The sequence below is a fragment of the Saccostrea cucullata genome, unplaced genomic scaffold (assembly GCF_032062105.1).
Source record: "Saccostrea cucullata isolate Sc308-1 unplaced genomic scaffold, CSIRO_AGI_Scuc_v1 ctg3879, whole genome shotgun sequence".
Classification (NCBI taxonomy): domain Eukaryota; kingdom Metazoa; phylum Mollusca; class Bivalvia; order Ostreida; family Ostreidae; genus Saccostrea; species Saccostrea cuccullata.
The window spans coordinates 34,160-50,227 of NW_026932172.1; the positions used below are offsets into that span (position 1 = coordinate 34,160).

The 16,068-nt window shown below is 33.7% G+C and overlaps 1 protein-coding gene across 1 annotated transcript; it reads left to right on the forward strand.

Moving 5' to 3' along the window:
* The first annotated feature begins 476 nt into the window (after window positions 1–476).
* LOC134234570 (dnaJ homolog dnj-5-like) lies at window positions 477–15,498 on the forward strand. Its single transcript, XM_062716654.1, has 13 exons — window positions 477–553; window positions 4,565–5,916; window positions 8,450–8,555; window positions 8,990–9,150; window positions 11,084–11,135; window positions 11,433–11,517; window positions 12,387–12,455; window positions 12,599–12,658; window positions 13,288–13,335; window positions 13,452–13,571; window positions 13,717–13,818; window positions 14,085–14,194; window positions 14,412–15,498. The coding sequence occupies exons 2-13, from the start codon at window positions 4,587–4,589 to the stop codon at window positions 14,581–14,583; spliced, it is 2,415 nt and encodes an 804-aa protein (XP_062572638.1). The 5' UTR covers window positions 477–553; window positions 4,565–4,586; the 3' UTR covers window positions 14,584–15,498.
* Window positions 15,499–16,068: the final 570 nt, after the last annotated feature.

Genomic DNA, 16,068 nt, shown 5'->3' on the forward strand with positions numbered 1-16,068 from the left:
AATGGTAAAAAAAAAAAGTTATTGGTATATTGTTCAATGGTAAAATTATGAAATTTTGCAACAAGAAAGTCAAATGTCAAGGTCAAATGTGTAAGTCCCCAATTAAGGCCTTGTCACAATTAAGAAATATACACGTGAAAATTGAAAGCCGTAGCATCATCCACTTTTGAGGATGATAGGAATAATAATGAGCACTTTTGAGAATAGTTTTTGGTCTGTTTCAACAGTCGTCTGCCACTTATCCAGACTATTGATGAAACAGACCAAAAAACTTTTATGCCATCAAATCTTCGATTACTTGCTCCTAAAAATCCATGACACAGTTCTTAGCAGCACCACAGACATAAGAACATGTTTTTAAATGTCTCTGGCAGTACAACATATAAAATGTGCCCACTCGGTTCACCATACATATTTGATCTCGCTGTATCTCGTTGTTATTATTGACTTTTAGCGGATATCACGTGACAGGTGCGAGATTTTCGAGTTGACAACTGCAAGTTCCATGCCGATAGATGGATGAGAAGTCAGAGGGATTTTTCTGAATTTTGATGTATGTAGAGTTATTCGATGAGTGGTTTAAAAGAAATTAAACAGAATTTTGTCAAATGTGATACCATGCACGAAGTATATTGGTGAAAACAGTGTTAGTTTCAGTATACATTGTCCAAGAAAGAAAAAAAGAAACATGATGTTGCACTTCATTGTACTACGTAGTTTCCTTTGAATGTTCTTGAAGAAATTTATTTTTGACAGCAAAAACATGAAGACCATTCTGGATCTTTATGAAAAAAAGTATAAGATGAAATTTCGTACAGTTTCGTAGGCTTGCAAAACATTATAAATAGCAGCTCGAAATTCATGATGAATGAAGTTGCATGAGCTGAGTTTACATAATTAGTAATTAGAAAGATATCTCATTACAAAATACGTTTGGCTAAGTGTTTTTGCAAGGAATGAGTTATGGATGACTGAATTAAAGTCTCGTAAGGAGCTCCTACAGCTTAACTGAATTTTTTGCCTTGGATGATTAGAAATTTTCCTTGCCATCTCCACAGTAAATAGGTCTGGCACAATCTTTTCATTTGGTTCACAGGCACTTGTTTCAGAAATTATTTTTTTAACCCATAGTATAATAATAAGACAAGGTATCTAACTCCGAATTACAATCAGTACTCCCCTCCTCAGAAACGCACTCATTTACACTTTCAGATGAAATGCACTGGCAAACTTTTTATTACCATTGTCTTCTACGATAATTTATCTACACAGCCATATCGGCATGCTTATCACTGTTTTCATTTATCTCCGTAAACAGCATCAAAACTCTGCCCGCTGAGTGGAAAATGGAACTCAACCATGAAACTGTATGTGGTGATCCCGCATGACAATTTTGATTTGCTATATAAACTTCTATATCTAAAACTACATCGAAAAATTGTTGGAGTGTTTTTATGAAAAATGAAATGTAATCAAATTTTATTTATTCAATGCAATGTTTTAAATCTGGATTTAAATTTTTAAACTCACTGATTTATTTTGTTTTGTTCTTTGCCTGAGATTATGACATACCATTTTGTGGTTGAGTTCCACTTTCCACTCAGCGGGCAGAGTTTTGACGCTGTGTATGGAGATAAATGAAAACAAGATATGCATGCTGTATATGGTTTAGAAAATTATCCCAGAAGACAATGGTAATAAAAAGAGCAAGAGCCATCTTATGCATAAAATGGCCCTGTACTTATATCAATTAATGAACTACTACCCTCTTTCCCATTTCATATATCAAAATAAAGCAAACACTTGGTGCTTTCATTTTCTATAATAAAATTTCGTTTTCAGAATCAAGATATATTGGAAAACAGGTTTGAGAAATTGCAATGTTCTTGAAATTTGCAGAAAACATGCGTATTTGACTACCTTCAGCAAAGAATTAAAATATGAGCTAGGGATGGGTATCGCCAAAAATTTCGTATCGCGATATATCACGATTTTTTCCCACAATATCACGATAATATCATGATATTTTTAAAACCAGTTTTTACAATGATTTTATATATGAAAAGTCATTATTTTTCTAGAAAATATGCTAGAAAAATAAAATTTTATTTTCTTGAAATTTTTATGTATATAAAATCAATTATGTTTGGACGGTAAGATACCGTTCTTTTCACTTTTTACAACATTTTTTATACTTCCTGTATTTGTAATTTGAAAGATTGAACAAATAAATGAATTATTTCTGGATTTTATGATATGTACCAAAGACCGGTATTTAGGCCTTTAGGATAAAAATCGCGATATACCGGTATACCGATAAAATTGCACATCCCTAATATGAGCACAGCTCATGATTCAAAAAATAAAACACATTTTTTGATCTTCAGAAACAGAGCTTTCATTATGTATTTGCATATTTTGGATCAGAGGTTGTGCTCTATATGAAATATTAAAAAAATGCTTCAACTTTAGGTCATTTTCAAAGGAATTTACAGGATATGAGGAAAATGACGCATTTTATGACATCATAATGCATTGACTAAATGGGAAATTACGTCACGATTAATATGTACATTGTCACCAACACTCCAAGTGATAAATACCGCATTTTCAACATAAACTGATCAGTTTTGAATTTTCAGATTCTCAGGGCCAAATAAAGCCCAAAGTGGCTCTTGCTCTTTTGCCAGTGCATTTCATCTGAAAATGTAAATGAGTGCGTTTCTGAGTAGGGGGGTACTGATTGTAATTCGGAGTTAGATACCTTGTGTTATTATTATACTATGGATTAAAAAATAATTTCCAAAACAAGTGCCTGTGATTTGGTTGTATAGTTTTAATTGGGTATACAGATATGCAGGGTTCAGGATGGCATCTTTTGTGTATTTGGCTATGTGTTTTCCTAAAACTGAAATTACCACATTATAAAATATTTCAGACATACCTAGAATAACATTTGATACACAAAATACATCAGCCTGAAACAAAGTGCCCATGTACACAACTTTCATATACATTAGAGATTTAGGATTTGTTTAGTACTTTTTAGCTCACCTGAGCCGAAGGCTCAAGTGAGCTTTTCTGATCACATTTTGTCCGGCGTCCGTCTGTCCGTCTGTCTGTCAACTTTTCACATTTTCGACTTCTTCTCAAGAACCGCTGGGCCAATTTCAGCCAAACTTGCCACAAAGCATCCTTGGGTGAAGGGGATTCAAGTTTATTCAAATGAAGGGCCAGGCCCTCATTCAAGGGGAGATAATTGGGAATTAATGAAAATTTGCTGGTATGTTTTAAAAATCTTCTTCTCAAGAACAACTGTTCCAGGAAAGATGAAATTTATGAGGAAACATCCTCAGGTAGTGTACTAGATTCAAGTTTGTTCAAATCATGACCCCCGGGGGTAGGGCAGGGCCACAATGGCCGACCAAAGTTTTACATAGAAATATATAGGAAATTTCTTTAAAAATCTTCTCAAGAAAAACAGAGCCATGATTGATCATATTTATATGGAAGCATCCTCAGGTAGTATAGATTCAAGTATGTTCAAATCATGACCCCAGGGGGTAGGGCGGGGCCACAAGGGCCGACCAAAGTTTTACATAGAAATATATAGGAAAATACTTTAAAAATCTTCTTTTCAAGAATGACAAAATCATAATTCATAATATTTATATGGAAGCATTCTCAGATAGTGTAGATTCAAGTTTGTTCAAATCATGACCCCAGGGGGTAGGGCGGGGCCACAATGGCCGACCAAAGTTTTACATAGAAATATATAGGAAAATTCTTGAAAGATCTTTTTCTCAAGAATAACAAAACCATAATTGATCATATTTATATGGAAGCATCCTCAGGTAGTGTAGATTCAAGTTTGTTCAAATCATGACCCTCGGGGGTAGGGCGGGGCCACATTGGCCGACCCAAGCTTTACATAGAAATATATAGGAAAATTCTTTAAAAATCTTCTTTTCAAAAATAACAAAGCCATGATTGATCATATTTATATGGAAGCATTCTCAGGTAGTGTAGATTCCCAAGTTTGTTCAAATCATGACCCCCGGGGGTAGGACGGGGCCACAATGGGCAACCAAAGTTTTACATAGACATATATAGGAAAATTCTTTAAAAATCATCTTCTCAAGAAAAGCAAAGCCATTGCTCATGAGACTACTTCTGGATTTAAACTTTTCAATAATAAACCAATTTCTACTTTTTCCTAGCCACAGTGCTCAGGTGAGTGATGTGGCCCATGGGCCTCTTGTTTTTATGTGCAATTTTTCAGCATGTTAAATTCCATCATAAGATTGCATCTTCTTCAGAGATTTCTAACATTTTTGGAAGCAAACAGGGGTTATGTAAAGCAATTGATTTGTGACCACAGTTACTTTTTGAATGAAATTATAAAGGAGCTTAAGGAGGTCAATTGTCCTCAACAAGATGATTTATAAGTAATAATTCAGGATTTTCTGGAATAGCTTTTCTGTTACGTGTGATGATAAATATATATAGCAATTGATGCAATATTTCATTTTAATAATTTATTTCTTTCATTCATACATTACAGAGAGTCCATGGGGATTTAATCAATGGCTGAATCCCGATCCAGAAAAGACCAGCATGGGGCATCTGATGGCATCCACTTTATGGATAGAAACAGAAGCCCAATGGGAGAGGACCTGAATAATACAGCTTCCATGTACAGCACCTGGACCCAATTCAGTGGTATGCCAACACAAACCATGACAGACACTACAGCACCCCAGATCCACTGGGACACATTTAGTCCCTCTAGCAGTCCTTCTTTTGATCAAGTTTATACCAACCTGGATCCAAATGCAGAGTACCTCAGCCAAATATTGACCAACATCAGGAACAACCCCAGTGGAATTGAGACAGACCCCCGCTTAGCCGATCATAGTTTGCATGGGAATTCAAGCTTTCACGAGGCAAGTATGGAAGGACAGTCCATGTATGCCGAGACCTTGAGTAGCTGGAATAATGTGAAAAACTATGATCCTTTTGGAACAGATGATGTGTTGAAAACCTCTCAAGAACCTGCAGAAAATGCTCAGATAAGGTCCAAACCCTCATACTCAGATATTGCTAAGTCTCTCAAGTCTAAACCAATTCAGAGCAAGGAGAAGGAGGAAGTGGACACTTCAAAGAAGAAAGGCACAGAGGCTCCTGTCGGAAAGCATCACAAAGGGTTTAGTCGCAGAGGTTCCCATTTACAGAAACAACATTCTAAGGGGCACTCGACTTTGGCTGATGACATGGAGTCCAAAGTGAAACCAAATTCTAAATATGGTTTGGACAATTTTGATGATGTAGGTAATAATGAGGCCGGTAATCTCAAAAGTGAAAGTCTGGAGAGCATTCCTTTGCTGTCAAGGAAGGGTAGCACTAGCAGTGTCAGTAGTGGGACTAGTGGAATAGAGGAGATTCATCTGTCTAAAGGACCCACTGTAGGAAGTAAGAAAGACAACTCTGCACAGAAGACCAAAGTGGAGGGGAAGCAAGAGAAAACTCAGCAATCGAAACCTGCTGAAAAAACTTTCTTTGATCCAAGAAGAATTTTTCAACAGAACAAGTCCTCAAAAGAAACTCCAAAGAGCTCAATGGATAGTACAGTCTTAAATAATGGTAAACCTGTGGGAAGATCAAAATCAAGCTCAGAAAATCACAGAAAGTCCTCAGATTACATCAATAATGACCTCAGAGATGCCAAGAAGAGGACAAACCAGCCAAGCTCCAACAAAGAGGCCGAGAAAAAGGAGAACTCTAATGTTAGTTCAGTGAAGACTGACAAGAAACAGAAAAATAGCTCTGTCCAGACTGACCTTCACATGACAAAGAGAAGATCTAAACACACCAGAAATTCTCAGCACCAGTACTCATTTGATCAGGAGTATATAGGTAGGCGTTTTTTGATTTAATCATTCAACCAATTGTATAACTTGTTGTCATGCAGTAAGCATAAATTTTATATACATGTACTTGTTAATGCATATTGCATAACGTCATCAGTGTTTTCCCTAAGAACCGGCAACCGGCCAAATTGACCGCTTCAATTGACAAAAATGCGCCTTTGAAATAAAAATTTCTTGTTAGGTCCACAGAGATTTTGTTCATAAACCTCAGCCCAAAGCCTGTTACAACTGATCTTTTACCCTTTACTTTGAAATAAAGGGATAACACTGGGTCATAATGAGTTCATTAAATGATTGAAGTTTTAGCATTAGAAAAATTTTTTTTTTTTAAATATTTTAAATTTTCAAAAGCAATAAAGGGTAGTAATGTAAATATTATATGTTTTTGCCTTTCTCAAAACAAGAAAAGACTCGAAATAAAAACATGATTTAAGCATTTTCATCTACATGATTGTAAGAAGAAAGTAAGATCGCTAATTTTGCGTCTTGCTGAAATTTCCACTTATACTGTATAATACATCCAACGGCCTTTTACCAAACTTTTGTGATGATGTCCCCCAGGGTTGGGCTAACTTGGTCAAACATGAGCATCAAAATTTATTATATAGCATTTCTTACATTCTTTACTCACAAACTTCTGGACAAGCTGCATCATTAGTGATGAATGTTATTGTATAACAGGGTTTGAAATTAACAGTCGCCAACTCGCAATTTGCGACTAATATTCTTTGTGGGTGACTTAAATTACGTTCAAGTAGCCCACATAGCGATTAGAAAATTTACGTTAATAGATATTTGTTTTCCAATTTTGTCCGAATGTTCCTTTTTTTTCTCTTGAAAAATTTCGTAATTAGTAAAGTACTTTATATTTACCAGTGAGAAGTATTTATACATAAAGCATCTGAGTGATTGTATGGACAATGTGGCATCGACGCATCAATGAGCCCAACAAACCAAAAAGTATCTTGGTTGTGTCTGTGAAAAAACCTGCCATGTGCTTGAATATATGATGTTTAATAACCATATAAATCTTCTTAAACAAAAGAGTTAAACTTCAAAGTTAGGCAAAAAAAAATAATAGTCTTGTTTCCTGCTACCAGCCGGAAAAGTAAAGGGTAGGTAGGTAGGAAAATTATTTTTTTTATTTTATTTTTTCCAATAGTATTTGTTGGATATGAACTATTTAAAAACCAAATTAAACATGTCATTGGTCAATATTATTGTTTAAAATAAGTAGTGTTTTATGAAAGTCCAATAGTCCATATTTAAAACTTATATTTCATGAAATACCACTTGAATATATATATATTTTTTTTCACATTTGGATCATGAAATTTCCGATTTTCCCCCAAACTGAATAAAAACTTTAGGGACGGGTGCAAAAAAATAGGGTAGGTCGGGTAGCAGGAAACAAGAATATTTTTATTTTTGGCCTTAGATAAGTCGTGCATAATGTTTCTACGGATAGAAAAGAAACACAAAGCATATGTCGTGATATAATTAAAAAAAATAATAATAATGAAAAATGAGGTTGTTGTATTTTTATTCAATAGAAGGTGTAATAATTTGTGGGCGAGTAAATTTTGTTGTGGGCCCCAAAATTGCAAGGTTTAGTAGCCCACATCGCGATCAAGGATTACAAGTTAGTTTAAAACCCTGTATAATATTATATATATGATATAGACTGCATAATGTAATTGTCACATTAGATCAGAATTTCAGTTCTAAATGTGGCTATTTTGCTCAAAGTCCCAGAAACTTGTTAAAGTCAGGCTACTGTCAAAGCCCATGGGCCTCTTGTTATTCTTTTCATGTGTTCTATATAATATTGATAAATTTTGCATGTATTTATTATTTGATTGACAGTGACATGTGCGTGGCAAAAGTTAAAATCCATATAGAAACATTTGTTTCTGTTTCAATGTATGTATTGAACTATAAGTCTATTATGATTGAAATTTGTTACAATTAAAGTAAATATGTAGGGAAATATATAAACCTATCGGGCAGCTGATAAGTTATTATTCAATAAGCACTACCTTTCGTAGGTTAATGTTAAAGAAAAACAATTGATGTTTTACATCAATTTTTATTTTGGTTTTCTTTGTAAAAGTAAATTTATGTTTTTCAACTTTTTACAAAGTGAAAAAGTATTTTATGCACAATGTTTTTGGGGGATGAACATGGTAAGCATTTCTAATCATTATATGTACAGGTTTATGTACATGTATGCTCCATTTAGAAAACACTGCAAGATTTAATAAGCAGATTTTTCCCAAATAGCACAGTAATTAAGGAAAGTTATTATTTTTAAATGTGAGATTATCTTTATCATAAAAAAAAATATGCACTGTAGAAGTCTTTATCCATGTAATTATAGATATGGTAACATTTTGTCTCAGGGAAGTTTTATCTGTATGCATATGTGTAGGAAGTCGTGCTAGTCTAGTGTTATCACACAGCTGGCCTATATTCTGCATGGTGTAATATTATGACTGGGAAATGTTTGCTTATTTCAGACGAGTGGGTAACTTACATACTGGAGAAAACTAAGTCAGGAATAGCCTATCTGTGGTCTGCCCTTGTTACTTGTCTACTACTACTTCTAGGAATAGTGGTCTATTTGTAAGTATGTTAACAAGTATCTTAGATACTTAACCATTAGAAACATTTCAAAGTGAAAGTACACTGTGTGTCTTAAATTTTTATCCTTTATTTGTTCTTTTATAATCATCAAACTTAACGATAAAACAAATATGCATTCATCACAAAAACAAAATTCTTAGATTGAATTTACATGATTACATGTTTTAAGTACTTGAAAATGACAGTTCACTCAATGTCAGGTGAATTAATGCATGTAAGTTAGCTGACACGTAAATTCAATGCATATCACAATAAAATAAGTGATTACAATTAATACAAAAGGTATTTAAAATATTTTCTTGTGGTACAAATTACAAAACTGATAATAATTAATAAGTAAAGGAAACGTATGCAGATATTATTGCAGATTTTTTCTTTGAAAAGTTTATAAAAGTTATTTTTGTCTTTTCCAGAGTGACATTCTGTGTTCACATCATAACATGGACATGGGGCAAAGCATCAATGGTTGTCAAGACAAAGTTATTCAAAAAATATTTTGATAAATATTCTACTTCAACCCAAGAGTCGGGGTCAAGAATAGGACTTGAAGCAAATATAGAACTTCCCGCAACAGGTACAGTATTATTTATTATATCTAATTTAAATCACAACAAACAAGAAATATGTTTTACAGTTTGGTGTCTTGAAGGCAAATTTTATTACATACCTAGCTTATATTTTTCTTCCATGATAAGAAAAAAGTTCAAACTTCAGCAAAACACTTATATTCAGTGATAAAAATTCCTGTGTAAGGGAGTTAAATACAGCGTTTTTTTTCCTTATATAACTGGTACCAATAAACGGCACCGTTCCCAATGCCAAAAAACGTTAATTTTTCCCAATCCTGTGATTAAAAATTCCCAATTCAACTTATAAACAAAAGATTACGATGACATCATATTTCTTGTTAAATGAAACATTGTACAAGTTGACTAATTGTTTTACTTCCGCTCGAATCGACAGTAGAGAAAGTCGTAATTTGGCGGGAGCACAGGTTTAGACAGCGTAGTGTCATACATTTTGACAAATTGAAAACATGACAATGTGAAAACAAGGGACGTTGATATAAAAAACAATAAGTACTTGTTGTTTATTCTTTAAAACAAGGATTAATAGGTAATTAAGTTGGAATAAATGCAAAATACGTTGCATTTGCATAAATAAGAAAAAATTCTCCTTTGTTTTTCTTCGAGGTTATTTTTCCCAATTGAACTGGTACCAAACCCTTTCCCAATGGGTGGAAAAAAATCCCTGAAATATGCTGCAGAAGTTTCTAATGTTATAATGCACTATTGATATTCTGTCTGTTACGAATTGTGTCTTAGCTTTAATTTTTAGCTCACCTGAGCCGAAGGCTCAAGTGAGCTTTTCTGATCACATTTTGTCCGTCGTCCGTCTGTCTGTCTGTCCGTCTGTCTGTCTAGCTGTCCGTCTGTCTGTCCGTCTGTAAACTTTTCATATTTTCGACTTCTTCTCAAGAACCACTGGGCCAATTTTGACCAAACTTGGTACAAAGCATCCTTGGGTGAAGGGGAATTTAAATTGTTAAAATGAAGGGCCAAGTTTCCTCACAAGGGGAGATAATCAAGAAAAGACAAAAATAGGGTGGGGTCATTAAAAAATCTTCTTCTCAAGAACCACTGGGCCAGAAGACCTGAAACTTATGTGGAAGCATACTGGGGTAGTGTAGATTCTAAATTGTTCAAATCATGACCCCCGGGGGTAGGGCGGGGCCACAATGGGGAATCAAAGTTTTACATAGAAATATATAGAAAAATCTTTGAAAATCTTCTTCTCAAGAACCACTGGGCCAGAAGAGCTGAAACTTGTGTGGAAGCATCCTTGGGTAGTGTAGATCCTAAATTGTTCAAATTATGACCCCCGGGGGTAGGGCGGGGCCATAATGGAGAATCAAAGTTTTACATAGAAATATATAGGAAAAATCTTTGAAAATCTTCTTCTCAAGAACCACTGGGCCAGAAGAGCTGAAACTTATGTTGAAGCATCCTGGGGTAGTGTAGATTCTAAAAAGTTCAAATCATGACCCCTGGGGGTAGGGCGGGGCCACAATGGGGAATCAAAGTTTTACATAGAATTATATAGGAAAAATCTTTGAAAATCTTCTCCTCAAGAACCACTGGGCCAGAAAAGCTGAAACTTATGTGCACACAGAAGCATCCTGGGGTAGTGTAGATTTCAAAATGTCTAAATTATGATCAGTGGGGTAGGGTGAGGTTGCAATATGTATTAAAAGGGGGGAAATCTGGTAAAGAACAGAATGGTCATAGCTTCTCAGGTGAGCGATGTGGCCCATGGGCCTCTTGTTATTATTCCAGTATTTTGACCAGGGCATAATTTTGTAATTTGCTGCAAATTATGAAATTTAATGTCTCTTATTTGTTTGATCTATAAATATGTTATTTCCTTCCTCTATAATTTGTTCATTAACATTATAATTGATATGTAAACTTTCAGCATGCAATACATGTGTAGATGTTCATTTATAGGTGAAGAGGCCATGCAGCGGCTTCTAGCTTGTAAAGGAAAAGACCCATATAGGTAAACACAAGACTTTGTTATGTCAGGATCCTATTTAGTTAACCTGCAAAAGTAACATTTTTAATCTGTCAACAGCATATTTTTTATAATAATGCGTTTTGCAAAAAAAAAAAAAAATGAAATTTTCAGTTTATCACGAAGGCAAAGATACTAAGGTTGAGCAGACACATTCTACTTTACTATACATAATGATAACTAATAGAGGTTTTTTTATTATTGTTATAGCATGAATATAATATATACAGTGTATCTGTGCTCTGACTTTAAAAAAAAAATTTTTTTGATGTTTTATAACAGCATTTTAGGATTAAGATATGAAGTTACCGATGAAGAAATAAAGAGATATTATAAGAAGCAAGCTGTGCTAGTCCATCCAGATAAGGTAGGGTATGACATACTGTCAAACAAGAATATTTGGCGCACTACTAATTTTAGCACTTGTGGCGCAAGAGCCCCTGAACACTAAAATTTATTGTGCGCTAACGTATTTCTAAATATTATTTTGTGTGCTTGTGTTCAAAGCTTTCACATAAGTGCATGTAAACCGGAACGCGTGATTACATAATGTCGAAGGGTCGTACACAAGCACTGTACTTGGTAGGATCGATCGAGAAATTTCTGCCAAATTATAATTTAATTAAACTATTGGTAGTTGTTACCTAGTTACTTATAATTAGCATCTTCAAAGTTTGGCTTCTCGGCGTGTCAATCATCTATCGCCTTAGGTAAACAATGCAATCAAGCATGGCGATTGAGTTTGCAGACAATACCTAATTATGATAACGGTTTATCCAAGTAACTTTCTTTTGATGCATGAATTGTTTTAATATGAATAAAATGCATAAATACTCCATTTCTTTTTTTTAAAATAAAACTAAAAAAAATTTAATATTGTGCCACATCCATGTGATTGCAACAGTACGTTAAAGTTGACGAATGTTTACTTATATATACGGAAGTGCTATTGTGTTTCCGTGCTTGACTAACCAAAGAGTCAAATATGGGGATGGATAAAAAAATGTCACATTATACATGTATATTCTAACAGGTCCCTGATTTAATGACAAGTACAAGCGCTAAAATTTATTTGCGCCAATGCATTCCCACTTGCGTTTGCGCTAAAATACGTATGCGCCAAATTTTCTCGTTTTACAATATAATAGTCCATGAATCATTTGTCCATAATGTAGTGGTACATGAATCTATTGAACAGAGATCAAAATAATTTTATTGGATTTTTTTTCTTTGCAGAATACTCAGCCAGGTGCTGAGGAGGCCTTTAAGATTTTAGGACATGCCTTTGAATTGATAGGTGAACCGGTAAGTATATATTTGACACTCTGCATTATGTATCTTGAAAGTATTAAGCTATATGCACAAAACTTTCCTCCTTGTTATTTGAAAACCTTGAGAGAGTGAAAAATTCAAAGTGCAAAAAAGTGACATGAATTGTGTGATTCCAGGAACAACGTAGAAAGTACAACTGTCAAATGGAGGAGGCAACTCAAGCTGAAGCAGCCATGGTAAACACTTAACTTTCTTGTTGAAGTGCATCCATAATTTTGCATGCATTCTCTAGTGACCATTGCTTAAGTTATTTCCCTTACATAACATTTTAACATCAAGTAATTACACAGAAAATTGGGGGATACTGGTAGTTGTAATTGAAACAAATATGAACTGCCAGCTTGTTGGGTCAGATCAAAGAACACGGGATATCTTATATTCTTTTGGGGTGAACAAATAAGTTTTATCATAAATACATGTACATAAAGTTGATATGATTTTGACATCATTTTTTTTTAATTTATAAAATAAATTTTTGGCTTTCTTAATCCTCTGTAAAATCCCATGAACTTGCAATATTTAGTATCTACTTCATGTTATTTCCTTTTTAAAAAATGATATACATTGTTCTGGATTCATGTCTATGTCTAATAAACCTGCAGTGCAGTAGTTACAGTTTATGACAGACTACATGTCTTTACACTAGGACTAATGGAGTAATTGTCAGTCTTTTTACACACTTGTCGTGTATTAAGACATGCTTCTGCTCAGTCTATTGCACTCTCATTAATTAAAATTTTAAATATTATGTCCATGTTCTTTGACTTTTACTGACATAATTTTATATTTGTATTTTTCATTCCAGAGAGAATTCAATGATCTACTTGCAAATCTCCACGACAAGATTCAAGAGGTAGGAATTGCATCATTAAAAACATATGTACTTTCAAAATAGAATCTGGTGAAAAAGTTTATAAATTACCTGTAAATGAAAAAACTTGTGTCCAAAATCTGAGTTTATAATTGTAGGCAGCCAATCTGATGCGTTGTGATAACTGTGGAGGTAAACACAAGAGGACGCCTACTGACAGACCCTGGTACAGCGCTCGCTTCTGTAAACGGTGCAATATACGACATTCTGCCAAAGAGGTTAGTATATATCTATCTAGCTATGTATGTCGGCTTTTATATCTTTGTAACTTTTTAGACTGTAATTGAAGTTCTAGTTTTGATTGCTGATATTCATGATTTACCAATGGAATAGATTTTCTGTTCACAAAAATAAATATTTCAGGGGGATGTATGGGCAGAAACTTCAGTATTTGGATTTTTATGGCATTACTTCGCATGTATGGAAGGAAAGATATATGACATAACAGAATGGGTTTCTTGTAAGGTAAGATATCAGAAGTTATTTAACTGCTGCATAAATTCTGTCTTTGACCTTTCCCTTTTTAACTTCCTTAACTGCTGCTGCGACATTATTCGTTGAAAACCAGTTTTCATGGATTTTGATGTTTGAGTCAATCCAAGATATTCTGTGAATTAAATTTAATTAAATGTGTCTGAAAATATTCTATTCAGTGCTTATAATTTATCATTAACGTATGCTTATATATATCTTAATAACATTCTGAGATGTCAATTTTTTACTGTGTACAGAAAGACTACTTTAAGCATATGCAGCCGAACGCCCACCATGTGTTTTACAGAATTGCAACTGAAGGAGGACGAGCTCCAAATAATAATCAACATCAACATGGCAGATCAGGGTAATTTTGGCCATTGTTTTTCATTTTGGACTCTATTTGATGGATTTGGTGCAGGAGAATTCTGACAAGCTTTAAGCTGATATTAAAGGGTGCTGCAAAACATATAAGCTTTTTAGAAAAAAAATGATGTTAAAGGGTGCAGCAAAACATATACATGTATATTTATATGTTTCATGAAAAAAATGAACTAATGAATATGATACTTTCCCTATTTCAGTGAAGCAGATTTAGAAGACTTTATAAACCACTTATTTCATCAAGCGATGAGCACAGAACAAAATGGCAATGCTCAATGGCAACCTCCCCCCTCACAGACTCAGCCCTCCAGTCAGAGCTGGGGGGCCGCCAATGCTGCCAAGAAAGCCAGGCGGAGGAAGAAAAAACATTAGACTCCACACTGCCTTAATTAACTCTTCTATCCTATATATGTTGGTTTTTGTAACATTTTTGTCTCATTCATTTTAATGTAAACAAAGGAATTGTTGAAGGTTTCGCTTTCTTTCTTTGAACATATCAGTTTATTGTCACAGACTAAAACTCTTTTTTTCATTTTTCATCTTCATGTAGAAGACAATGCTGGTAAAGTTGAGACCTCTAGGAAAATGTTAATGTATAAATAGGAAAGGCAATTCACTGGAATTTTGTATGATGATGATGATGAACTTGCAATTTTCATAGTAAAGATGATAGTGATTTTGTCTTACATTTTTGGAGAATAAAAATATCTTGCCATGTATTTCATAAATTAAGCAATCTGGTGCTTTTAAAGGGATATAATGAGGTGCCAAATCGGGGAATGGTGGCTAACTGTTGTTGGAAACTTTGTTTAAATACTACTATTGTTAACTTACAAGGGAAAATAACTTGCATTATGATCTAAGATCAACAAATCTTACTTAATGAAATTTTTTAGGACATTAGTGTGTTACACTCAATACATATGTATCCTTACATATTGCTAAGCTTGTAATTCCAGATAATATTGATATATATATATATATATTATTTCAGAATGCATTTCAGCTTTTATAATTATCATCATTAACATTGATTTACTTCAAGATCTAAATCCTTTCTAACTAGAAAGGAAGAAAGTACATAAGGATCCTATAGAGTATGAATTTGAATGTTGTATCATATGCTTGTCTTATGTTGATACAATGTGTTAACTTTGTATTTTGAAGACAGATTTCTTGTCTATTTATTAAAAATTGTTATACATGTAATGCTGTACAAGAAGGTAACATCTTTTCTGTTTATTTCATGTATTTGAAAACAAACTTAAAATAAAATTAGGTAATTAATTGATAATTTGTTTTGTTTTAATACTACATGGTAAAGATGCAGTGTGATTATTATTTTAGCAAGATGCAAAATTGCTATATCCACACACAGCTGAATGTCTGTATCGTGCATCGTTATCTCATTTTGTCAAAATGAAACTATCAATTTGGAAATGTTGAAAAAATTGATGAATGACTACTAATTATCAGAGTTTCATATTCTTGTATAAGAGAACTATAAATACATCATAAAAATTTTCACCTTCAATATAAATACGAGGGTTGTTAGAAAAGTTCGCGGACACATTGAATTACGGAAAATCTATTGTGTATTGTGTAGTATGACCTATACCTGAATAAATTCCTACATTTTGTTTATTAGTATGTAAAAAATCAGGTCCATTTACTTAAATCTTGAAAATTTACAACAATTTTTACTATGAGGTCATGGGATTCACGGAGCAATCACTTGACGTAAGGCGACCTGACAATCAGATTTCAACCTGTTAAGCTTTGTCCAGTTCTATAAATCTTTCATTTCTTCAGATTTTTCTCATCTTTTTTTCTACTTTAAAATTGAATACCTGGTAT

Bases quoted from the DNA above. Each gene is read 5' to 3' on its own strand.
- LOC134234570 (XM_062716654.1), top strand. From the start codon at position 4,587: ATGGCTGAATCCCGATCCAGAAAAGACCAGCATGGGGCATCTGATGGC. The intron at 9,151-11,083 runs GTACAGTATTAT...GTTCATTTATAG, and splicing joins TATAGAACTTCCCGCAACAG to GTGAAGAGGCCATGCAGCGG. The intron at 13,336-13,451 runs GTAGGAATTGCA...TTATAATTGTAG, and splicing joins TCCACGACAAGATTCAAGAG to GCAGCCAATCTGATGCGTTG.